The sequence below is a fragment of the Rattus norvegicus genome, chromosome 17, assembly GCF_021556685.1.
Source record: "Rattus norvegicus strain SHRSP/BbbUtx chromosome 17, alternate assembly SHRSP_T2T, whole genome shotgun sequence".
Classification (NCBI taxonomy): Eukaryota; Metazoa; Chordata; class Mammalia; order Rodentia; family Muridae; genus Rattus; species Rattus norvegicus.
In genome coordinates this window covers 8,528,656-8,554,000 of record NC_141550.1, presented here as the reverse complement: position 1 = coordinate 8,554,000, position 25,345 = coordinate 8,528,656, and the positions used below count along the sequence as shown (strand labels likewise).

The following is a 25,345-nucleotide window of genomic DNA, read 5'->3' as shown; positions in this document are numbered from 1 at the left end:
TGCCCAGGATAGAAAAGTAAATGTCTGCCCGTGTGCTCCTACCTGCAATCCCATCCCTGAGGTGTTACTAGGCCTCGGCCATCGAACCCTGATTCCCTCGACCCTGATAAGACGCCAGAGTAGAGGGTAGAAGGGAGACTGTGTCCTCTAGGATGGCCCCAAGGTGAGCAGTGCCCCAAGCAGTCTCTCTGTTCCTCCCAGGCGGGTGTCTGCAGAGGTGAACCCCCAATCTGAAGGGTGAGACAGGGCTGCTTTGATTTAATGGGGGGGGGAGTTCAAAGCCGAAAGGAAGCTCTCTTTAAATGGAAGGGCACCGTGCGTGCGTGTTGGGGCCAAAGGAGGATGGTGGAGGATTCCTAGTAAAACTTTACAGCTTCCTGCTTTCCGTCACTCCATCTTCAAGCCACGAAAGCTATGAACCTGGGGGGGCCCCACCCCCGTCTTGCTGAGCGAGGGCAGGAACCGCTCCCCTCCACCTCCCTGCCCCCTCGAGCCCAGCCAGGATGGAGTTGTCAACTTCACAGGTGCCCATCTCTGCTTTTCAGAGTACAGGGCCAGCTTCCAGCCTGGGGTGACATAGAGCAGCCTTGAGCTGCCCACAGGAGCTGGGGACACCTAGTGCCCTTGGCCGGCTAGGCTGTGAGTGGGCAGAGGAAACTCAGCTGTCACCCCTTTTATGTGTATTGACTTAGTAGGGTGCAAACATGGTAAAGGTTCACTTTCTCCTTTATAGGAGTCTATAAAAAGGCTCTTAAACTGGAGTCCTAGGGCTTCCGCAAGACAAATGGAGGATGAGGCCTTGGGGAGGTGCTGTGCCTCCCTCTGCCCTCGTCGTCGGTGAAGCGGATTCGGGCTGGAGCCTGGGTGCATTACCTGGGCCTTTCCATCACAATGAGTTCCTGCCAGTGGCTGGAGAAGTAAGTCCGGCCAGGAGACTGCTCCAAGGCCGGCAGACTGTTTCTGGTGAGTCCTCGGTGAACCCCTGAGTGGAAGCGGGAGCATTTCGGTCCAGGCCCTAATTCCTGGACCTATTACAGGGTCAGCGGTCCTGAGTTGCCAAACAAGCTAGTGCCTGTGGGAGAGGAAATGCCCTCTGAGTTACAGTTCTCAGCAGCCATCCTGCTGGGTGACTTGGGTCCCAGGGCAGCCTGCAGTGAGGAGGGATGCTACAAAGCCTGAATGGAAAAGAGGCCTCCTTGTTTGGCCTCAGGAACCACAGACCATGCCAGGGACCTTGTTTGTGGAAACTGTTCTTTGAAAGGACAAGGGAGGGAGCAGGTGACAGGGTTCAATGTCAAATTCTGAGGCAGTTGGGGGGTTGGTTCTCCCAGTCTCGGTTTCTCCACCCGTCGTCATGGGTGGTCACTCCTCAGAGTGCCAGACATATGAGTTTGTTACAAGGAGATAGTCAAATGGAGGGGAAGGGGTTTGAGGTGGAGGTTGAGTTTTCTGTGATCCAGAGGAACTGCCTACTAACAGTCTCCAGGCATGCTTAGTCCTGAGGCCAGTGAATGCTGCTCTCTCTTTGCTCAATAAACAGCTGGGGGTGGCTGATAAATTGGGGTACTAGGCCCCTAGAGAGTCTGGGCAGCCCTTTGCCCTGCTTTCTTCTCTGTCATGTGCCCTGGCTGTGGCTTGGAACAGAAAACATGAAGGCATCCCCTAACCTCAGACTCACTCGCAGACTGGGTATCCTCTGCCCACTCTGGTTCCGCTCACCTGACCCCTGCAGAGGGCAGTAGTAGGGAACTCAGTCCAGAATCTCTGCATAGGGACTGACCCGGGGATTGGGGGGGGGGCAGCAAACGAGCGGCTCCTATTGGGACCTGGGGACCTGGGAGAGAGAGCACTGTCTCAGAGTAGTCCCTTGCAGTTCTAAGACGTGAACGATAGTCTACACTAAGGACTTTAAGGGATCTTGATTCCCAGAGGAGCGGGATAACAACAGTGGCAAAGCACAGCCTCACCCTCTGGGCAAACCCACCGAGAACGCCTGGCTGCAGATCACCTTTGCAGTCAGGCCTGGTTGGGCCGCCCTGCCTGAGTCCTGCGGCCTCTCTCTTTTCCACTAATGGGGAAAGTCCTTTGCAGAGCTCAAACGGGATGGTGAGTGTCGGGCAGTCAGCTCTTCCTGGACTTCTGTGCCCTGGGACACAGAAGCGTTTGTCGTGTGAGCACGCTGGTCCCATGGCCACAGTGTAGTGGTTAGCGGCTCAGCTCCACTTGCCCGTGGAAATGCTCTGGCTGGGACATTGGTTCCTTCTTCTAAATCAAAGGACAGAAAACACTCAGGCCATCGCCTGATGGGCTCTCTGGACCTGGTGTTCTAGAATCAATCTGTTCGCTCTAACTTTCCGACATGCTGATGCTCTGCCTTTAGTAGCTTCCAACCCTTGGCCCCTGCTGGCTACGTGCGGCCATCCCGTACTGGCGTAGATGAAGAAAATAAATTAGTGACTCCATTGCTTTTAATCAGCTTAAATGTAACCAATGTGACATTAATGTCTGCCAGATGAGCCCATACCGTTCTAGAGTGTTCTTCCACAAGCTGGACGTCACGGAGATGCTCTACGCCACGGCAGCGTCGTGTGGAGGAGAGCTTCAATCCCTTCAGCCTCATACAATAAAGGGGGATCCTGACCAGCCCGTGGCAAACCACACGAGTGAGCTTAGCTGCTCCCGGTCAGGCCTAGTCTGGATGCGAGGCAGGCTGGCACACAGTGTCCACCGATGAGATGATAAAGGAATGAAAGCGGCTTTCTTCTAGGCCAAGACCAGCGCTAGGCCAACCTCCAGAAGAGGGGAGGCGGCTTTTCACACAATCATAGGGTGGTGGCTTAAGTCTTTCAGCCAGGCCTCCCCTGCAGGAAATGCAGGACACAGACCTGCATCCCGCTTACTTGGGGTTCCTCTGCCGTCACTTTACCCTCCCAGGCTCCCCAGTGAGGAGACACCTGTCCTTTCCCTGCTATCTGTTCATGGCAGTGTTCTCTGGCTAGCAGTGTCCCCTGGCTAGCAGTGTCCTCTGGCTAGCAGTATCCCCTGGCTAGCAGTGTCCTCTGGCTAGCAGTGTCCCCTGGCTAGCAGTGTCCCCTGGCTAGCAGTGTCCCCTGGCTAGCAGTGTCCCCTGGCTAGCAGTGTCCCCTGGCTAACAGTGTCCCCTGGCTAGCAGTGCCCAAGGTGGGAAAGAGTTTCCTGTCTGGAGGCATAGTGATGGTGGCCTTGAGGAGCTGAGGTACCTGCAGAGTGGGCCGGGTCCCCGAGAGTAAGGACAACCTTCTATTTCTGAGCCCGCTCTTTGCCTCTGTGTTGTCCCTGATTCCCGGTGACATCCTGTGACATTTGCTGGGAGCACAGGCCACACCCCTGGGCCCATCTCTATGAAATGTCTCCTCAGAGTGCTACCTCGAGTTGGGCAGGGTGCAGAGTGGGGTGGTCCTGCTCTCTGGGGCGGGAGCTGAAAAGGCCTTAATAGGCACATTGTCCCCCTGTTTCCAGAGTGCCGCCCGGCCACTTCCTCACACGCTGCGTGCTGGATGAGCTCATGTCTGAGGCTGGGAGCAGCACAGAGAGCTGGGCCTGGCTGCTGGGAGGCCCTATGGCCTGAGAAGCCCTCGCAGGCTGAGGCTGGCGGAGTCCTGAAGCGGAACGTTGTAATGAGCGACGCCGACTGGATTTATGGGGCTGCGCACATGGGCCTGGCCTTCCTGCGAGGGCCTCCACATGGGAACAAAAACAAGTGCTGGCCCAAGTGTGGCGCGACTGGGTCTTAACAAGAGTCTACTAATTACAGGACGGCCTCTGCCAGAGCCCCAACCTGAGGAGCAGCAGAGCACCGGAGCCATTCCTGTCAGCCTGGGCTCTGCGGGAGTGTCCTGTCTCTACCAGGGATGGGGAGGCGGGGAGCAGACCATGAGTGTTTCGTTCATTAGCTCTGCAGCCTCAGACTTGGGCTCAGCCTTTCCTCACTTGTCCTCATCTGTGAAATGGGATCCCAGCTCTTCAGGGCCCGTGGGAGGCGGAGTCCCAGAACAAATAATGGCTAATTTCAGAATTACTCACTCCTGCTTTAAATCCTAGTTTAGCCAGGTCCTTATTCTGTGGCCTGGGCAAATCATTACCCAGAAGACAGGGATATAAGGGATGGTATGTTAGGAGGGTGTAATGGAATGCTATCCTCAGTCTCCTCTGTCTACACAGAGCGTGGTTCCCTAGTGCACAGCCATGGCTCTGTGCCGCTGATGTTTTCAACTTAGGAATAGGGTTGGCAGCAGCCTGCGTCCTGGAGTGGGCTCCCTAAGGCCCTGCTGCTGTGGTGACAGTTCTCAGGGGTGTGATGGTCAGGAAAGCAGAAGTGGGACACACTTCCTGCCAGGCACACAGGAGACCTACCTGGGCAGCCCTGCTATGCCGAGGGCCATAAGCACTTTGTTTGGATGAAGGGAGGGGAGTATAGTCAGTACCAGGAGCCAGGCTGTGGCACTGTGGCTCAAGCTACGGGATTTGGCTCTCCTGGCATACAGGGTGACCTGTGAGGAGCCTCCTGTGACACAAACAGGTATGCAACCATCAGGATAGTCTGCAAACGGCCCAGCAAGGACAGCTCTCTGAGGCCGGTGCCCTGTCCTGTGAAGTGTGTCTTCACAGCTCACTGGAACATGAGCAGAGGCTCTCTGCTGCCATGATGCCACGTCCCTTCTGCAAGTATTCCTCCCTGACAAGGCTGTGCTTGCCTCCTTTCAAATCTGAGGATGGGTCAGGTAGAGAGAGGCACCAGAGGCTGTGAGATCGAGGCTGTGGCATGCCGTGTGGCCACAGGGACTAGCCTCTGACACCGGGCTATGCTAAAGCTGTCGTGTGCACACAGGCATCAGCACTGGGCGACAGCGTCAGGGATGGGCGTAGGTGTAAGCCTGAGGGAGTCCACATTCGCTCAAGCTGCCCCTGGCTTTCCTGAGTCAGGCGCTATGCCCACTGCAAGGCCTTTGCACACTGGCAGTGATTCACACAGCTGCCAGCATCTCAGGTCTTTCTGGCAAGGCATGGAGGGTGTGAGATGCACATCGCTATGTCTTTGTGAAAGGCAGAGTCTCCTTTGCTTACTCAGTCCCCAGACCCTAGTACTGTCCCATACCAGAGAGGCAAGGGACAGTGTGCATAGGCATACTCAAGAGTCCAGTGGAGGAGACGGCTGCTGACACACAGGACAGCTGTGGGCAAACACGATGCTCTGACCAGTGGACACTTACGGTGGACTGAGAGAAGCCATCTTTCCAGAAGGGGAACATTGCTGCAGGAGGCTGTGTGCGTGTGTGTGTGTGTATGTATGTATGTATGTATGTATATGTATGTGTGTGCGTGTGTGTATGTATGTATATGTATGTGTGTGCATGTGTATGCGTGTGCATGTGTGCGTGTGTGTATGTATGTATATATATGTGTGTGCGTGTGTGTGCATGTGCATGTGTGCATGTATGTGTATGTGTGTATGTATGTATAAGTATGTATATGTGTGTGCATGTGCATGTGTGCATGTGTATGTGTGTGTATGTGTGTATGTATGTATGCATATGTATGTGTGTGTGCGTGTGTGTGCGTGTGTGTATATGTATGTGTGTGCGTGTGTATGTGTGTGTGTATGTATATGTATGTATGTGTGTAGTGGCGGCACACAGGGTTAAGCAGGACTGTAACTATGCAAAGGTGGTGGGATCCATGAAGGAGCTGGTGCATGCAAATGGCTAGGTAGGCAAAGCACGTGAACCTGCTAGAGTCAGGTCAGGTGCCGAGCTGCTGCTGCTGGTGAGATCTGGGGAGAGGGTAGCCAGCCTTTTTCCTTCGTAGGCCTTAGGTGACATTGGGAGGCAGATTCCTACTTGTATGGGTCTCAGTAATTAACCTATAACATAGACACTGAGTCTATCTGGATGCTGTGAGGCCTTCAGGGGTAGCGTCTACGTGGGCTCTGCGTGCTGGAAGGGGGCCAAGAGAACATGGTGATGGTTTGGGAAGTGATGGAGACACACTGGGAGGCACAAGAGAGTTGTGGAGAAGGTGGAAGCCATGGCTCTACGGTGCCATGCTGAGGGAATCATCAGCATCTTCTCTTTGTCTCTTCCACTCAGACTTGCACATCATTGATTCCTTGAGCACTCTTAGGGACAGTGGACAAGCGCAGTGCAAAGACTTAGAACCAGCAGAAGTTCCTTAAAGTTCACAGGGCGCTTGTCGTGGTGGCATTTCCTTTTTAACGTGTGCAGCCAGAGGACCTCAAGGTGAGACCTCATAGCCAGGCCCTCTGTGGGACCTAATGAGGAGCTGCTGGGTTTCAATTATGCCAGGGGCCTTGCGTTGCACTGTTTGACTGACAGCTCATTACCCTGCTGCTGGTTTTTGGGGCAGTGGAATTTAATCTCCCAGGTGGGAAGCAAATCAATTTGCCCATCTGCCACAGCTGAGCCTACTTGAACTCGACTCTAATTTATTCTCTTAAGCTGAGGGAGCCTTGTTGTTTCAAAGTGCAGGAACATTAAGTTTCCTGGTCAGCCTGGGCAGGGGTGCACAGGCAAATGTTCCACAGTGTCTCATCGGGGGCCTGGCCTGAGCAAGCCACGACGGTCAACTAGGGACAGGCCACCAGCTAGTGTCTAAAGGCCACAGATCTCTTGGCCATTAGGCCTCTATGATTTGTTGGAGAGGGGTGATAGGACAACGTGTCATCTGATGGTGCTGAGATTAAAGTCACCTTTCCAAAGGGCTCAGGCCAGCAAGGCACACTGGCTTCCATTTTCTGTGTGTTCTAAACTGTGCTACCCTCCACTGCGTCCTGTACTGTAGTTTCAGATACTAAGACACAAGATTCGAAGAGCATCGTTCTGGTACTGTGTGCTCCTTCCCTCTCTACAGTACAGGTGTAAACCTGAAGCCAAGGTAGTGGCTTTTAACCTTGGGCACTGGGGCAGCTTCCCTGTTTTGCTCAGGAAGGCAATTGGGGGACCTCTGGGCCAGGACAAATGGCACTCACTGTGTGTACATTAGAACACATCCAGGTTGACATCAAGGGCACGCAAATCATAACGCATGGCTCCTTTGGACTGGAGAATCCAGCAGACTCTGTTCAGAGGCTTCAGGAAACCTGTTTGCAGTTCTTCAAGGGGTGCTGATGACCAATCTATAGAAAGCCGTGGCCACTCCCCAGAGCAAAGAGGTCTAGGAGGGCATCTCAGAAACTAGTCATGGGAGGTAGCTCCCACTGCTTTCTTAGGTTCTAAAGATGGTTCCTTGCATGTTCCTCAATTCTGTCCTTGACCAAACAAAGCTCTGGGGCCTCCACTTGCGTGTGCATGCACACACATGGCCATAGGATGGAGTTACCGGGGTGGCTGCAGCTGAGGCTTCTTTTGGGGAGGGAAGCCATGTTTCTGCAACAGTTCCTGAGTCTGACAGTACAGCGCCTGCTGGGTTGGTTTCCAGGGGTCAGAGAAAGGCCAGTCTGTTTACATGCCTTTGCCAGGAGTACAGGGGGTGTCAGGGCCCCGGGATTAATGAGCAGGGTATTGTCTCACCTGTCGGGAGGGTCATGTGATATGATTTTGATATGAGGGGCCCCAGAAGCAAACATGACAGGTCAAGTTATAAACAGAAGAAAAGCCCAAGAAAGGGTAGCCTCACCCCTCGCCATTGAACATGTCTCTCTTTCTTCTCACTGAAGAGTGGGTGCCGGACTCCCCCTTGCCCCAGAACCTTTAGGCAGACCCCCTCCCACCTCTACAAGGAGGCCCCAAGGCCAGCTTCTAAGATAAAGTTTGACACTGGTGCCTCAGGGAAAATTAAACATCACGGTTGCTAATGGGAATATGGGGCAGGCTCTGCCCCGCGGACCACAGGGTGACTGCCAAGCAGCCTGAATGGCAAACAAGGAATGGAGAAGCTTGTCGGGCCCCACCTTTTGAGGAAGGCTGAGCAGACAGCCCAGGAGCCCTGCGAGCCAGGGCTGTTGGCTTTGGGTGAAGCAAGGAGGCTGTTGCTTGTGGAATTCTTCCCCCTTTCAGTGTGTAAGCTAATCTGTCAATCAAAGCTGGCTGCAGCTGTGACCCAGTATGCACCTGACCCCAAAAGGAGTTTGTCAAATGCTGGGCCTGGGGTGCAGAAGGTGGGAAGGAGAGAGGCTGCCATGAGTGGGAATGGGGGCAAGGCCTGGGTCATCAGCGAAACGACCCAGGGTGCCTCCAGCCTGGAGCTGAGGGAGCTGTCCACGTTCCATTTGTCCACTCCATTTTCCTCCCTTGACTGAGAAGATCCCAACCTTCCCTACCAAGTCTAGTGCTGGCTTACATGTTCCAAGAAACCCTCTGGAGCCTCCCGCACCGGGAGACAAAGCTCACTTCTCCAAGCCACTGCTGGACAGAGGCGCTGCCTGGCTTGTCTATGTGACAGGCCAGCCACCAGAGGCCTGTGTCATAGGAAGCATTCACAAAATCCATGTCAGGCTTGCTTAGACACACATTTTTAAAAACGACTTATTTTTATACGTGTGAGTGCTTTGCCTGCCTGTGTTTGCATCTGTACCACGTGTATGTCTGGTGCCCGGAGAGGCCGGGAGGGTGTTGGACCCCCTGGAGCTGGAGTTATGGACAGTTGAGCTACCGTATTGGGTGCTGGGAATGAAACCTGGGTCTCCTAGTAGAACATCCCGTACTCTTAGCCACTGAACACCTCTCCGGCTCCTTCAGTATACATTTTGATTCTTCTTTTGTGTACTGGGTTATTTATGGCCCTCAGGCTGACCAACCAGATCTTGCCAAGATAACGGTCCGATACCAAAGGAGTTGGGGGGAGTGTGCTTCAGCGGTTTCCCTACATGCAGAGGCCATTACCATCCTCGTAGGCTTGCCGTGAGAAGCAGGGGGAAGGGTGTGTAGCAGGTGGAGGTGGGGGCGGGGGCGGGGGGATAGTTGCTACTGCTGCCAACTCCGTCCCAGTTAGAGCTGTGGTCTCTGTTGGATCCCAAAACCAATTGATGGTTCAGGGAAGAAGCTACTAAGAAGACCGTGGATTTATTCAGGGTGGAGCCCCGCTGCTCAAGGCAAGGGTTGCTCTTCAGGAACGGGTCAGGGGAAGGGAGGGGAGGAGATGGCTCAGTGCTTGCTGTGGAAATGTTAGCTGGGTTCAAACTCCTAGTACACACACACACACACACACACACACACACACACACACAGCCTGGTGTAGCGTCACGAGGCTCTGCCACCAGTCCTGTGCAGGACAGACAGACAGATCATGCTGGCTTGCTGACAGTCGACCTGGCTCTGGGGTTAGAGACTGTGATTCCATAGAGCAGGACGCACACGTGCACATATACCGTGCACATACCAAAAAAACGAAAAAGTAAGTGTCTGGGGCCACCGTAGAAGCCACGGGTATGTGGCCCCGGAGGCTGGATGGAGATGGGGGGGACTCTGTTCTACAGCATTTGCTGTCACTAACCCTGCAGCTTGTGGCTGCGGGAGGACACTCGCTCCAGCAAGGATACACTGGCACATGTCCCTCACAGTGACTCGTGTGCACGCTTTACCCACTCAAGCTTGGCCTTCTGAGTGGAGTCGGATGCGTGTTTTGAGAGGTTCCTTGAAGATGCGATCCCAGGAACCACTGTGCAACGGACGTCCAGAATTTAGAGTTATTTAGGTGATTTTGGGAAACCCCAAGAATTGCAACGGGTTCTTCTGTGCTGTTGCCAAGGAGGAACAGAAACTGGCTGCCCTTTTCCCCAGTCCCTTCCCAATCCTTTGGGCGACATCTAGTGGAGGGTTTTCAAAAACTCCGCCAGTTGCTTCATTGGAATCCTCCAAAGGTGAAGGGACACAGGTCTCAAAGAAGCCATTTAAACCTCGACTCCTACACACTTCACAGGTGCCCGAGATGTCTCTCTCCGAGTTAGACCTGCCACCGGGGCCAGGTGGACTGTCAGGGTGATCAGTGTCTGTCAGTCTGTCCACGGGTGGCAGCACCTCATCACTAGACAGCTGGGCCTACTTTTTTATGCGATAACAAGGAAGCAAGTTCATTGTTGCCTGTGAAATATTCACCACGGTGCTTGGCACACGGCAAATGCCACCAGCAAACAGTGCCTACTCGTGCTCCTGCGGGGGCTACATGTGGGAACAGTGCTCTTGGGGATCAGGTAAGCTCCTTTAGGAAGTCTGAGCCGTTCTAAGGTGCACCCTCTTGGGGGAATCGATGCCCCTTCCTAGTCAAGAGATGAGACGATCTAGACCTACGCTGATTTGGTTAAGAAAGGGCTCTGGAGCTGGAAGCTAGGGAAGTATCGCTCAGGGTTGAGTTGGAGGTGGTCGCCGCCCCTCCCGAGTCCTGACCTCGGTTGGGCTTCATCAGACTCCCCCGTGCAAAGAAAAGTTTGTTTTTTGAGACACGGGTTGTATAGCCCTGGCTGGCTTTTATATCACAGGACTCTACCAAGTTTCGATTAAAGGCATGTACCACCATGGCTGGCATGGAGGAGAGGCTGTGCATAGGCCCACACTCTGTAGGGTGCTTCATCCTCCTTCCTGGTTCTACCCGCCCTTCCAGACAGACACTCACTCGCCAGGGATTAAATATGGGGAGGCTTCTGGGCTTTCAGGCACGTTTAGGTATCATGAGTGCCCACGAAGCAGAGCATGTCTGTGTCACTAAGGCATCGAGTGGCAGATCCTGGGACCTTGGTAGTGACAAAGTATCTCTGGGGACCCTGATGCTGGGGACCTTCCTGTAGGGGTTGGCAAAGGCAGGCCAGCAGGAGGTCCGTGGCTTGAGTCTTATCCGCAGGGCCCAGCCACAAGTCAGAGAGAGATGGAACCCAGAGTGCAAGGCTCTGCTCTAGCATTGGCCGCTTTCATCTCCAGTGCGGCTGTGGGTGCGCTCTCTAACTTCTCTGTGAGGTGGGACTGACACCCCAACCACACTCGAGACTCCAAGCTTCCTACGTGAATTCGCTACATATCCTAGGGCCAGCAGATGTCTGACCTACCCGCCGAGGTCCAGGGACCGTCCACAGACTCTCGTGGGACTATCCGGGAGCTTCCTGGGTGTGCGCTGCCTGGACCTGAGTCCTAGGGACACAGGCCTGGGGCCCGCAGGCGCAGTAACGCAACACGTGGCCAGCCTCGACAGTTCAACGCTTTCCTAAGTTGATTCGCACAAATCTCAAACTGCAAATATAATAAGGACCACAGATCCAGTTGTCTTTTTTTTTAACATTTTTCATTTTCAAATCTATCATTAAGACAAAAAAGTAAACAAAAGTTAGGTCTGTTGCAAATTTTATGATTTTTTTTTCTCTTCTGAGGGGGAAAAACCGTAATAGTAAAAAGAACGCCACTGGGTGTACAGTAAAGCACCACAACACGCGTTACAAACGGGGCTTCCTGCTGCTGCTGCTGCTGCTGCTGCTGACACAGGGGCACGGTCTCTCCACTGCTCTGTGTTAATCAGGACTTCATTAAAGTAAAACTATAAAATCTCCTAGGTTAACTAAGTCAGACACGGTCTGGAACGCAGTGCTTAGCAAGGACAATGCCAGCTATCAGTGCTAACAGAAAACATTGTAGAAGGCCAAAAACAATCAAACCGGAAACCAAAACCTTATTTCCCCTAGATGAGCAGAACTGAAAAGGAAAGGAGCCCCCACCTCCCCATAAGAGCCGAGGGGATTTTTTTCTTTTTTTTTCTTTCTTTCCAGTTGGAGGTGGGGGCCACGACATGTGCTGGCTCTAGGGAACGCTGGCCTAGTTGGCATCCAGTTTGGCCATTTCCTGCACGTAGATGCCTATGCTCTCACTGTCAAAAAGCACAAAGTACACAGTTTTGATGGAGGACGACATAGTGGACACAAAGTAGCTGGAGATGGCCTTCAGAATGAGTTGGGCGGCTGTCTGCTTCGGGAACCCGTTCCTGTAGGAGAGAACACAGGGGGTCAGCACTCAAGGTGTCTACAGCGAGCAGGGTCCTCACCCTGGGCAGGAGATGCTCCCACAGGTGTGAAGAAAGCCCTCACAGGGTAAGCTGTATTAGAGAGCTGTCACACACCGTTGGCACTTGGGTGTGAGCTCTACAACATGACCTCCCTCGTCTCACAGCAGTTACCCCAGGTGTCCTCCTAGCCCCCGTGTCTTGAGGCAGACTGCCTTTGATGCAAGGGGAAAGGAGAGTGGATGGCCAGCAAGGTTACCGTTAGTCCATGGTATAAAAATGTCTGTTGTGGGGACAGGAAGCCAAGCTCATCCCTGGACACTGCTCGGAGCTCTGGGAGCTCTAGGCAGACATGGCTTTGGTGGGGCTCCCCCAGCAGGTCACTGCTAACTGGTTTGATATCTATGAGCGGCTTGCTCTCTCCATTAGGCGTCTAGAATTGGTTTCTGCTGGGATGTTTTAAGTGTAACATGACCTGGTGTGAAGTTTGCAGTCTCTCTGCTGCTTACTGTCTTCACGTCCACTTGCTGCGTGTTAAACAAGCTCAACTCGTTCAAAACCATAAGCACTGCTGTGGTAGAACAGACAGAGCCATCCAGCGCTCACAAGACGAGGGACAGGCAATATAACCAGGCATCTGTGAGCAGGAAGAAGAGGTGGGACCCAGAGAGCATTCTAGACAGTGGCAGCAAGAACCAAGGACACTGAATGCCGAGCGTGGAGCGGTCAAGGTGCGCAAGCTCCTGCTGCTTTTCCCCATGGTCCCCGGAACCGGCAGTCCATGAAAGCTCCACTGCTGAGGCGCCTATCAGTGTCAGTCCACCATGGCCATGGGGTCTGAGTAGCTCTGCCCTCGAGTTGTATAGAGCACTCTATACAAGTGCTCTATACAAGTGGCAGTAAGGGCTGTTGGTCCAGGGACCGTCTCCAAACTGCACCAGCTAGTGTTAGAGCAGAGGGCAGGCAGGGCAGCCACCGTGGCGCAGAGCAGAATTCTGGGGCAAGTGTCGATAACCTTGACTTCAGGTCATCACGGAAGTCTCCAAGTCAGCATCCTGCCACTGATGTCACAGGGGGCTCCGAGTGTGAACTCAGGACCTGGAAGCCTGAGCCAGTCCCTGGCCAATACAGCATGTGCTCTTACAGAGTGGTCTGGCCCAGTGGAAGGAAACTCTGCTTGGAGCAGCCTTCAGGGCTACGCCTTGCTCACTGCAGTCTACAGTCCCTAGCCCACCTGCCTGCCACTCTGGCTGGTCCTCTCTGAGTTGATGATGTGATCACAGCACACGCAGCCTTCTGCACTGTGCCTGTGACCCTGACTCCCCACCCCGCCCCCGGGAGCCGCACTCTCCCCAGCTGTTAGTGCTCAGGGCTCTTCACAAGGCCACAGGAAAAGCTCTTGCGACTTGCTTTCGCCTGGGAGACCTGGGCCATTGTGGGGTGTGATACATGCTCAGGGCCTCTCCCCATGGAGCTCGGCTCGGAGTTCCAGACAGTCTGGTTTCTTCCCGGAACAAGCCTGATGGTCTAGCTAAGCTGGGGGTCAGTGTGACAGAAGTCAGGGCTGCAGGGAGGCACCAGGCAGCTGGCACAGTGGCCGCAATCCTCTCAGGCAGAGAGGGGAGCACAGGAACGGGCCAGGTGGGAACTGCTGATCTGTTGTAGAGAGAGCGCGTTCCACCCTCTGTGTGTATCCTGCTGGAGCCTGCATCCAGGCCCAGGGAGCAGAGAGGGTGGCCGGGGCAGGCAGACCTCAGTCCGTGGGCACAACCTGGGCTGGCAGGCTCTGAGGAGAGTGTGCAGGGAGCTGTTCTCTGCATGGGTAGGTTTGACCCATATTCCACCAGTGCCATGCTACTGAAGGCCGGCCTGCCTGCCTGCCTGCCTGCCTCACTTCACGCCCCTTCAGATGAGCAGAGCCGGGGAGGCCCCCCAGACGAACGGTCACAGCTGCGTGCTGCTCCTGTGCGCTCAGCCAGCTGGTGCGCTTGGACTCTGCCGGGCACCGGCCAAGTGTGTGATGTGATGAAGATACATGGTGTTGCCCTGGCCTCTCTCCTGACTGCAAGGTCAGTCTCCTAAGAGCATCACAGGAGCAGGTTACGCCTAGCCGGTTCAGCTGTGGCTGAGGGAAGGCTCCTCCCTGGTCCTGGGTTCTAACTCTGAACCTGTGGCTGGTGCTGACATCACAGAGAGTTTGCCTTGCACACCCGGCTGGGCTCTGCACCTGGAGCTTTTGCCCCTCAGGCCTTCGGCCACTCTGATTGGGAGCCGTGGCCTACATGCAGGCAGCGGGTCAGGACTCCACAGTCTGGACTCTCAGAATGCAGAAGCTGGGGAAAGGGAGGCTGAGAGGTTTATTCTGGTAGGGTACCGCCCACCTCACATACCATACTCTAATCTGGCCTGCTGCTGGGCCAATGGGAGCCTGGATTGGTCCTAGGGAGCCCCCGCTCTAAAGTAGCAGACCATGAGGAGAAGCAGAAGCAAGACGGGCATCTCCCTGTGCTGCTGGGCAGGGTCCCAGGCGCCCCCTAGCTGCCCTAGCTAGACACACAGGTGATGAAGTAGATTCATGGCTCCCCTAAGGTGAGAGCCTCTGTAGCTACACAGTGCCTTGGCTGCCCCATCATAGATGACCTGATGCCCTCCGCTTCTGGGTTGTGCCCTGCCCTAGCCCGGTCAGGTCAGAGTGGTGGGACAAGATGATATGTATTAATTAGGTAGAGTGTGGGGTCCAGGCCTGCTAGAGACAACTGGACTCCAGGATCATCCGAAGGTGGGAGACTAACCCCCAGAGCCTCAGAGAGCTACGACTGAGTGACCGTTGGCATTTAGTTACTGTGAGCACTTTAAGCAACGCCCGCCTCAGCTTGCCAGAGCCTGCCGACCAGTGTATGGTGCCCAACTGTGCTGGAGGGCTGCAGACCTGGACGCTGGCACAAACACAGGCTTCGAAGCACGGGCACTACTTTGGTTCCCATCTGAATGCCCCTCCTGTCTTGCCAGGTCTCTGCTGTCTTCTCTAACTAGGGTGGGCATCAAAGACTCAGGGCTTGGGGCTTCTGCTCTGGAGTTTAGATTTGGGTTCCAGCTGCCCTTGTGCAGGATGTACTGGTTTCCTCAAGTGCAAACCGGAATTTCTCAAGTGTGTGTGGTGATGAGGGGGTGACGCCACTGCAGCCACCTGTGCTCCCCTCCCAGACTCCCCAGTTCTCACCTGTGCTCCCCTTCCCAGACTCCCCAGCACTTCAAGTTCCTTGTTCAGTGCTGTCCCTGTTCTACCAGCCCTGGGCCATGGCCAGCATACACTGAAGTCATGTGAGCTTCCCTTGGGGTCAGTCCTGCTGTGTCGGGAACACCCTTTCTCCACATCCGGCCCCACTTTCCTAGGCTAGTGCAAAGAGATCTCAGGGGCTCCGGAAAGTCAGTTCACGAGGGCTGTATCTGGGGTAGGCTCCTGCTTCCTAGTCTGCAGGGTCCTCCCCTATCTGGGTCTTGCTAAGCCTCATTGCCTCTGGGAGGGAAAGGGCCATTGCGAGAACCAGGCCAGCTGGAGACCCCAGATCTAAGTCAGAGCAACATCCCAGAGATAGGAGGTCTAGGCAGCTTTGGGATGATGGGAGGACAGGGTTATCACCTCCTATACGATCACTTCTGCTAGGATTAGATCTCTTGTGCCATGCTGGTTACCCCTCTCTCTTCCCCCATCCACCATTTCCTGCATTTTCTGCAGCATTCATTCATGGCTGCCTGGCTGTGTGAAGCTCCCCCAGGTTAAGGCTACCTCTTGTAGGGAAGCCCAGAGCACTGAAGCTCGAGGAGGAGCTGTTCCCAAGACAATTGTGGCTGTTTACCACAACTAGAGGTCAGCAGCAGGGAGTGGTCTCTCCTTCCTAGCTGCAGGCCCAGAGGCCTTCAGGGCAGCTTCTGTTCTTTCTTTTCCTTTAAAACCATGCCGGGGCACAGGTGGCCTCTGTGCTGCTCTGGCAGCTCAGGTGGCAGGGCTGAGGTATGCCACACTTCCCAGGGAAGTCTGAGAACAGTGGGCATGGAGAACACAGGGCAGCGGCAGCAGGTCCAGCCTGCCCCGCCTACAAGCATTAGAGCCCTGGAAGAAAGCTCTTGTCCTGCGAAGGGTAAGATGTGGGGCCTCGATGCAAGCCTTAACCCTCCAAAGGTGGCTCTTTGACCTCTGAATGAAGTTAAGGATGCCACCCCTCAGTACTGCTGGGTGACAGTAGAGATAAAATGGCTGCTGGCACGCTCTTAAGTCTAAGACAAGTTTCCTCCAAGCCCCGCACTAGCACTGCCCAGCATGCTGCCCCAGGAGGGACCCCTTTCCTCACATCTAACAGCACAAGGTGTGTATTAACATTGTGACCATGGCCAGGGTCACACAGAAGGGTCTCCAGGGCCTCTAGTCAAAGGCTGGCGGTGGCAGGAGCAGGCCAGTGCCCCTGGGGCTGTCAGCAGTCCCTCTGATGCTGGGAAAGGGCTCCCAGCTCCTCCCCATGTTTGCATTCCAGCCTGACTTCTGTGCAGAGACACTGGACGCCACAAACAAGCCATTCCATCCCCTCAGCGCCCGTGATTTACTGGCTGGCCTGATACAATCCCATTCTTTTCCCCGTGAGAGCAAGGGCAGCTGTCTGCAGGGCTGTGGACGAGGTCTGCCTGACAGATGTGGCCAGGGAAGCCGGCACATGTGCTGCCGCTGGCATTCTGCCCTTTAAAAGCTTCCCACTGATTATTTTTAAAAACTTTTACTCCATGAAAAATGTAAATAAGTTTGTAATAACAGATGTTCTTTTATGAGAATTACTTTTATGCTTCAATTAAGAATTTCCCAATAGCCATATGAACGAGCGTGAAATTATTACCTCCAATAAAGGTTGTATGGCCCTGCTCTTCAGAAGCTCCTTTCATCAGGGCACATCAAAGTCATCCGAAGCATTAATTAACCGAGCCTCAGAACCATCTGTGAAGAAGGGTAGACCCCACGGCCTCGCTTATTAAGCAAGGCCCAGAACAGAGAGACTGATTTGTTTACCAGAGGTCACACAGCACAGTGACTCAATGCTGAAGGACAGACCTTCTACGGGAGGTACGAGCAGTAAGTATGGCTGCCTAAGCTCGAGCCAGAAGCACTGTTAGAAATGGCCTTGAGTCTACTCCGGGAGGGGCCCGGGCACCAATACCACATCCAGCTCTACAACAAGTTGTGCGGCATGAGCAGACACTTGTCTTTGCAGATACTTGCACAGCAGAAGGGAAGGCCACTGGGAAGGTTCAACTCTTTGTGTTCCTGACACAGGATAGGGTCTTATGCGGTAGCCAGTTTGGTCTCAGACTCCCAGCCATCCTCCTGTTCCAGTCTTCCCAGGGCTGGTCGTACAGATCAGTCATCACACACAGCTTTCTGGTCTAGGCCCAGTGTTGGTAAGAGGTTAGAATGGAGACACCTACCCACTTCTCTAGGATTCTCAGCTCTGCACTGCTGGGCTGAGCTCCTGCTGTAGCGTGGCACCTGCAGAATGTGCTGGCAGGTGTGAGCAAGCTGCAGGCCCAGGTGTGAACAGCTGCAGGTGTGAGCTTTCATGTCTGCTCAGTAATCCTTTAAGATCATCTATATTTACATGGTTAGGCTAATTTTGGTCTTTTATCCAGAGGTCCGAGGAAGACTACGTATGCAAACACTGGAGCAGGGACCTCTGGCAAAGGAGCCCCTGGTGTCAACACTGTATGCTAGGGAGAGAGAAACGGCATCTTCCACAGCTCCTGGCCTGGGAAGGATGTGCTCCCTCTACCATCACAGCCAGGAACAGCAAAGGCTCCAGAGAAACAGGGTCAGCAACAGCCTGAGGCCTGACCATGGTGGGGCCCGAAGGTGTGAGATCTCCGTGTGGCCCAAAAGGGACCAGGGGCCTCTGTCCTCCATAGTTCTTGTGAGAATAGAAGAGAGTGTTGGGCAAGAGCTGCTTTTAGCCTACAGGCCAGAGAGTGTCTGAAAGGACAGCATAATGTAGGACACCCACCCCCTGTCCTTACCCTGTCCCACCTTGGATAAAGGAAGGACACAAGCCTCAAACTGGCTCCCTTGGGAAGGCAGGTGCTCATCTGGACACACCACAGCTAGACAGACAGACACGCAGCTAGAGCTTCAGCCCAGCCGGAACTCCCCATGCCATGGCCAAGAAGATGCAACCCCAGTGTTCTCTGAGGCAGCAGTGCCCACTGCTGAGCGGAGCTCTGAGAACTCCCACTGCATGAACCTCGCTTTCGACAATGGCCTCAAGATGCTGCTCCAGGAACGGCTGGCTGTGCCTACTTTTCAGAGTGAGGTTCATTTCTAGGCCATCGATCAGCTAGTGCATGATGGGAGTCAAGACTTGACTTCAGCTGAGCTCAGCGTTGCCCAAAAGAGACGGGAGGAATGGTCTATGGCTACGTCTGACCTCTGCACTCAGTTACAGGACGACACGGTCCCAGTTCTGGTCCTCTGTCTGGTTCCAAGGGTGGGTCTCCTAAGTCCACCTAGGGTATGTGATGGGCAGGAAGGAGCTGGGCCCTAAGTGCTCTCTCATTCAGCCCCACCTTGTACCCAGACCTCAGCAACAGGCCTTTGGTTCGCCTTCAGCCATGGGACGGGAGATAAAGCATGCTAGGGAATAAAGCAAAAGGGATTGAGGGCTTTTGTGGCTTGAGCAAAAATGGCCCTCACTGGCACATAGAGAGTGACACTATTAGGAGGAATGGCCTTATTGGAGGAACTGTCGTGTTGGGAGGGCATTCAGGTTTCAAGAAGCTCAAGCCAGACCCAGTGACTCTCTACGTTCCTGCTGCCTGCCAGTCCTGATGTGCAGCTCCCAGCTCTCTCCAGCACCATGTCTGCCTGAGTGACCCATGCTTCCCACCACCATGACGAGCGACTAAACCTTCGACTGTAAGGCAGCCCTGGATAAATGGTCATGGAGTCTCTTTACAGCAATAGATACTCCGGTAAAGACAAGAGTCGATACACGGACTGGGGCAATTCTGTGATCGACCTGACCATCTCGTTGGCAGAATGGGACTTTGGCTTTGAAAAGGAGCTGACTGCTTTAAGTGGGGCTCAATGGGCCGTCCTGTAGGAATGTGAAAGTCAGTGGTGCTGAGGGTGGTCTGGACTGCGGGGCCTGGCTCAAGAGGTTTCGGAGGAGAAAGTTAGCAGGTGGCTTAGAGACCATTCTTATGATATTCTGGTGAAGAATGATGAAAAGTCACAGATCGACAGCTCTGGCAGAGGGGATTTCCAGACAGCCTAGCATTGACTGTGAAGCCTGGCCATTGGTGACCAGCTTACCCAACTCTACAATGAAAAGGGGCACCAGGAAGTGTAAACAGACTGAAGAGGAGTCTGATGCTGGGTGGGATAAAGGGAGCGGGGGCCTCAGGGCAGGATCCACCCAGCTAAGATGCGACTTGTGGAAAGGAATTAAAAAGCTTAGGGCCAGGCATGGTGGTGCACACCTTTAATCCCAGCACTCTCAAGGCAGAGGTGGCAATGCTCTGAGTTTGAGGCCAGCCTGGTCTACAGATAGAGTTCCAGGGCAGCCAAGCTTAGACGGTGAAGGAGGCCATCACGAACAGAAAGCTGGTGATGTACTTGAACGAGGGGCCATGGTTCAGCCCCAGCAGCAGTAGAACTTGGCAGCTTTGGCCACATGGCTCTGTCTTTAGTCAAGGACACAGGAAAGGGGTTGTGGGATCTCCCTCCAGGGCTAAGCAAAGTCACTGAGGCCAGGCGTGGGGCGGGTGTCCCTGCATGGAGGCCTAGAGAGGCCATTGTGAGGCTGGAGCCTGGGTTGCCTTGGAGACCCTAAGATGTTGGAGATGCCAGAGCCATGGGATACCTGCAGCTACAGGGTGTGGAACCAGCCCAGGAGAGAGAAGTGTGCTGTAGACACCACAGCCAGCAAAGCAGAGAGGAGTTCAAGATCTGAACATCACTTTGGCGTTTGCCCTGCTGGTTTTTGACCTGGCTTTAGTATTTCCTCACTGTGCCCCCTTTTGGAATAATACAAATCCTGTGCCATATCTGAAGTATATGATCTGCCTTTTGATTTTGTTTTTATAAGGAATTACAGTCCAGAGATTACGTGAGTCTCAGAGGAGATTTTACACAGGGTTGAGACTGATAGACTACGGGGACTTTTGAAGTTGGACTGAATGTATTTCTGTATTATGATCTGGCCACAAGCCTGTGGGAGTCAGGAAGTAAACTATGGTAGTCTAAATAAAAATAGGGAGTGGCACCTGTTAGGGGGTGTGGCCCTGTTGGAGGGAGTGTGTTACTGTAGGATGGGCTTTGAGGTCTCAGATGCTTAAGCCAGGCCCAGTGCCACTCTCTCTTCCTGCTGCCTGCCTATGCAGAACTCTCAGCTCCCTCTCCAGCACCGTGTCTGCCTGTGTGCCGCCATGCTCCCAGCCACAATGATAATGGACTAAAGCCCTGGACTCTAAGCCAGCCCCGGTGTTGATCACGGGGTCTCCTCACAGCAGCAGAAACCCTAGCAGAGACAAGGGTCTCACACAAAGGTGTGTGTGTACGGCAACCTTTTACCGCCCCGCATTCCTACTCTGTTTGCACCCCCTGAGTCTTACAGACTCTTCAAGACCCTCTGTTGGCTGGCTGGCTGTCTGTAGACCCCTGTGGTGACACTTGCTGTCACCAGGGTTTAGATATTTCTGACTTCTTATCAGCCTTCCATATTCTCTTAACGATTTTTAAATATGTGTGTGCCTGTGTATGCTACCTGTATACAGGCGCCTGCAGAGGCCACGAGTACGTCCGTCACTCTGGAGCTTGGGTTACAGACAGTTGTGAGGCCCACGAAAGAGCGGGTACTCGCAGCTGAGCCGACCCTGTAGCCCCAGCACGGCACTGTCACCTTTGCGTCCTTTGGACTGTGCTTCTGTCAGAAGCCCAGCCTGGAGGCGGCCTAAGCATCGAGTCACAGCTCTGTATTTGGGACCGCGCCTGCAGGAATGCACCTGTGGCTGACAGGGCTGCTGCACCCGTGCCCATACCTGCCACTGCCGATAGACGGGAAGGCGATGGACTTCAGCTTTCTGTCATCAGCTAGAGCCAGGCAGTTTTTCACCGTCTTTTCTAGAAGTTCTTCACATTTGTCTGCGCCCCAGACAGGACTGTTACAGTGGATCACAAACTTGGCAGGCAGGCCGTGGCCTGCACTAACAGCAGCTGGAAGGGACAAGAGGAAGAAGCACATGTCACAAGAAGCCAGACCCACACCTATCCTTCTGCTCTGAGTGAGCCCCTAGCCACCTCTATGACTTGTGTTCACGGAGGACTGCGGCTGCCCTCCTGCTGCGACTCCATCAGCTTTAGCTACTGATGCTCTCCAAGCATCTGTCCACCGAGACTGTGGCATTCAGTCACCGCTCAGCAGGAGCAGCAGGTGATCGTCTGAGCTACTCTGCTGCAGAAGCATGGCGTGCTCCTGAGAGTGGGCCTTACACACCAGCTCCACAGATTGCTAGTCAGTACCTGGGATGGACCTCTGACTCCCTACACACAAGTCAAGACAGCCTGGCTCTGTGACCTGATCCTGCCCACGGTGACAAAACAAGATGGCCTCTCTAGGGGGCGACTCTTCCCTCTGTTGGGCTAGTCTCAGCCACACATCTCCATGACTGTCTGCTTCTCCCTTGTCAACTCTGAGGGCACGGCCTCAGCTCCCTTGCATACCTGAGCTATAAGCACCCTGTCCACCCCTGGGGCCGTTCCGGGACTGTGTGCCACAAGAACTGCTACACAGAGACATTCGAGTTCCTGGTTTGCTTGAGTGTCAGAACCTGGGTTTTTGTTTAATAATCGTCATTGCCCCCGTGGTATCATTAAGGCTGTGGCACTGAGACACCCTGTTGATGGCACCCATCGACAACTATACAGTGGCGCTCGTGGGGTTCACATGCTTGGGGCTAAAGGGCTGACATGATCCCTGTGGTCAATGGGCCAGAATAAAACTCATTAAACAAACCGACTCTGGGCAGGCCCATGCCTGGTCGTCCTGACGCTTTTCAAACTACTGTAAGCCAGGTGTAATGCCAGAACCTGAGCCCAGAAGTTTGAGACTTTGGTTAACAACAAAAACCTAATGTAGTTTAGACTCAAGACAAAAACAATGTTATTAAAACTAGCAAGAATAATTTGAACTATTCTAATGGCCTTCCCATCCTCACAGCTCTGGCTGCACCAGGCTGCCTCCTCCATCAGACCGCATCATGTGCCAAGAGTCACTGGTGGGCTGACAGTGGACACACGGGTCCCTTGCACAAGGTTGACTGTGGGTGGGACTGCCTAGAAGTGCTTTCTCATTGGTGCTCTGTCCACTGCATCCCTTATAGGAAAACAGAGTCTCATGGCACCAGTCAGAGTTCGTATTTCATCACTACAGGCCCCCGATACAAGCCCAGGGTGCAAGTAACACGACATCGCTGGTGAGGCTGGCTGTGTTTGTTTCCTGAGAAGACCTGTGTAGACATTATATATGATTACTAGTGTTCACATTTAGTCAAGAGGCCTCAGCAAATCAGCCATACCGGACTGCAGAGTAAGAAAGGAAAATCAGACATGTCTTCATGAAGAGCAGGTGCCCCCCGATGGACCCAGGAAGCCCTGTTCTTCAGGCACACTAACCACCCAAGATCCCCAGACCTGGGCCCAGCTTCCAGGTTTCGGCATGTGCCCCATGGACAGGCCAATCTTGTTCGTCTCTCTCTAAGATGGCGGTCATGGCACATGGGAAATGGGTACAAGTACAGCTGGCTGGAGGAGGAGGCAGCTCAGCCTCGCTCTCAGTTGTCCCCGGCTCTCGGGGCTGCCAAACGGTGCTTCTGCAAATCCTTTTAAGATGTGAAGGTGGCTTCCATGAGCCTTTAGCTCTGCAGCTTATATATGGGCTGCGTTCCAATGGTCCTGCTCCTCCTTGCCGAGACAGTGCTGTTACGCACCCTCAACCCTCCGCTCCTCCCAGCAGTGTGCACTCTACACCAGGAGAGCACAGCACCCTCCCAACACTTACCTCCAGCTACTTCCAAGGGCCCGTTCTTTTTCCGAAGTTCCAGAACAGCTTCTACAAACTCCTTGCCACCTTTCTTCTCCAGTGTGCTTCCTAGGCAAGGGCAGGGCAGGGTCAGAATGCCACCCCGTCTGCGGCACAGACACTCAACAAGTCACGTGATTGCATACTATAAGTGGCCTGAGCAGCTATATTTCCACAAGACTGCAAAACAGGATCTATGCCTTGGCTGGTCAGGGAGGGAAAACCTGGAGAGGAGCTGCCCTCAGCCAGTGGCCACTAGGCACTACTGTTCTCTCTGGCTCCCTTCGCTGCCCGCACCCTGGGAGTCACTCAGGTGGGGATGCCAGAGAGGTAAGGAGGCAGCGTCTGTTCTTGGCAGACGGGCCTGGCTGCATGCTTCCATGGGTATGAGAAAGCAGGTGGCATGTTCGTTCCCAATGGGCCTGCGGAGGCTTTCTTATCTCGGGGAGAAGCCCCAAGTAAGGGGGTCTGAGAGAGGGTGGCACATGCTCCTCCTACCAAGCTGCCAGCACTCTTGGAAGGAGCGCCGAGGGGAAAGTGTTCCCATTTGGCCACCTTCGGGCCAGCGCCACATGCTTAGTTCCTATTTTGCAGCTTTGGTGTCAAATGTGAATTAAATAAAAGAAAAAAAGAAAGATGGATTCAGACAGTATTCTCTTAATCACACTCATGATTCAGAATTGTTTTAGGAAGGAGAGCAACGTCAGAAGCAGAGCTTAAAGATGAACTGGTACTGCACAAAGCTTCCAAAGGGTGGCCGGCTGCTTAGGACCAGATTTCCAAAAGGCCTGAGACCAGGAGACGGGCTGTGAGAGCCACGCAGAGCAGCACCTCTGAGGACGCTGGGCTCTGAGCTCATGGGGGCCACGGGCAGCAGCCTCAGCTGTGGCAACAGCAGTGTGTCACATTTGGCCAGAACAGAGTTCTATTCTTCCTTGAGCTCTGGTTCCTCAGCTGTGTGAATTTTTTTAAATCCTTTTCCTCAAAAAGGATGAAATATTCCCCTTACGATTCACCGTTTGACTTGGAAAGTCTAAGTGTACCTGGGTTGGTCAAGGTCTACTGGATGTACCAGCCCAGGTCAGAACTGTCTCAGCAAACCTGTCTCATGTGCATGCATGTTCCTCGGAGGGGAACTAACCCCAGTAAGTGTCTGGGAGCAAAAGGCAATCCTCTGGGCACTGTCACAGATAAGACAGAGCCACCACCGTCACTGTAGGAAGCCCACAGTGCATGGGTGAGTGTGGTGAGCAGTGCCCTGCCCAGGAGTGGCTCCTCGGCTAAGCGAGGCCTGGGCCTTGGATTCCTGCAGCTGGATCCTCTGTCCTCAGCAACTTAGCAGCTCCTGCACTGTCACGCCCTTGGCAGCAACGTGAGCTTTCCCAGCGGCTCTCACCCGCTGCTACCGATGTCTGCACAAACTTCAGCACCAGAGGGGCAGCTGAATGTGCCACGCGTCTCAGGGACGCCCTGGCCTCTCAGACATCGGTACGGTCCAGGTGTGAGACCCCGATAGAGGTTCACTTGACATATCCGTGGGGCCGAGGAAAAGGAGTGTGGGTCCAAACCAACTAGTTCCTTAGTCTAGTGTTCCCTTTAACCCATGTGAAGAGGGGATGGATGTTCTGCTGCCTTCTGCCTACAGCTCACATTCTGAGGCGAGAACAGAGCAGTTTGAAAAAGTCAGCATTTGGCTTACAGAGATCGCTGACTCCCTCTTGAGACATAGAGCATCTCCTAAGAAAATACGGTGCTACTTTGTAATTAAAGGCATTTTAGCTTAGGAAGAATGTTTACTTTAAAATTTTTACTTATAATTAAATACTGCTTTAATTAGAAGTGAAACTGCAAGCTAAAAAAATACACTTAATGCATTTCTCAAACTTAAAAACGGAAGCCTAGGTCGCAGGCAATCAACCCAGTCAGGACTTGACTCCTACACACACACATGTATGCACATGTTCATGTAGACACACGTGTACTTTTTAACAAGAAACAGGCCCGTTTTCAACCGTGTTGTCAACACTCTTAATATGAGGCTCTTGCTTTTTAGGCTCAACTTCAGGGTTAATCACAAAGCAATCGGCTGGTTCGCCCCAAGCATAACCACGTGTTACTCCCACGAGAACAACAACATTATTCCATGCTTAGAAAGCAGGCACAGAAGTATCAGTGTTCAAAACAGCCTAAGCAAAAATTTCGGCTTGGACAAATGTCAGACTCAGCCCGTGGTCTATTTCACTGTTAGAAAGAACTGTTGCTGG

At 53.7% G+C, this 25,345-nt stretch overlaps 1 protein-coding gene and 1 long non-coding RNA gene across 14 annotated transcripts in view; one reads left to right on the top strand and one right to left on the bottom strand.

Moving 5' to 3' along the window:
* LOC147999974 (uncharacterized) overlaps positions 1-20,049 on the top strand; it is a 93,814-nt gene extending 73,765 nt beyond the window's left edge. Inside the window, exon 2 of the long non-coding RNA XR_015641452.1 lies at positions 17,641-20,049. This is a non-coding gene — a long non-coding RNA (uncharacterized LOC147999974). The remainder of the gene's footprint in view (positions 1-17,640) is intronic.
* Macroh2a1 (macroH2A.1 histone) overlaps positions 11,246-25,345 on the bottom strand; it is a 61,583-nt gene continuing 47,483 nt past the window's right edge. For 12 of the 13 annotated variants that reach the window (XR_015640741.1, XR_015640742.1, XR_015640739.1 and 9 more), the window contains 3 exons: positions 23,061-23,150; positions 21,043-21,217; positions 11,305-11,952 (listed from right to left, as the gene is read on the bottom strand). Coding sequence is in view for 4 of the 13 variants with exons in the window: in XM_087590339.1 (XP_087446465.1) it covers positions 11,787-11,952; positions 21,043-21,217; positions 23,061-23,150 (431 nt within the window). In the remaining 9 variants the exon portion in view is untranslated. 13 annotated transcript variants of the gene reach the window in all.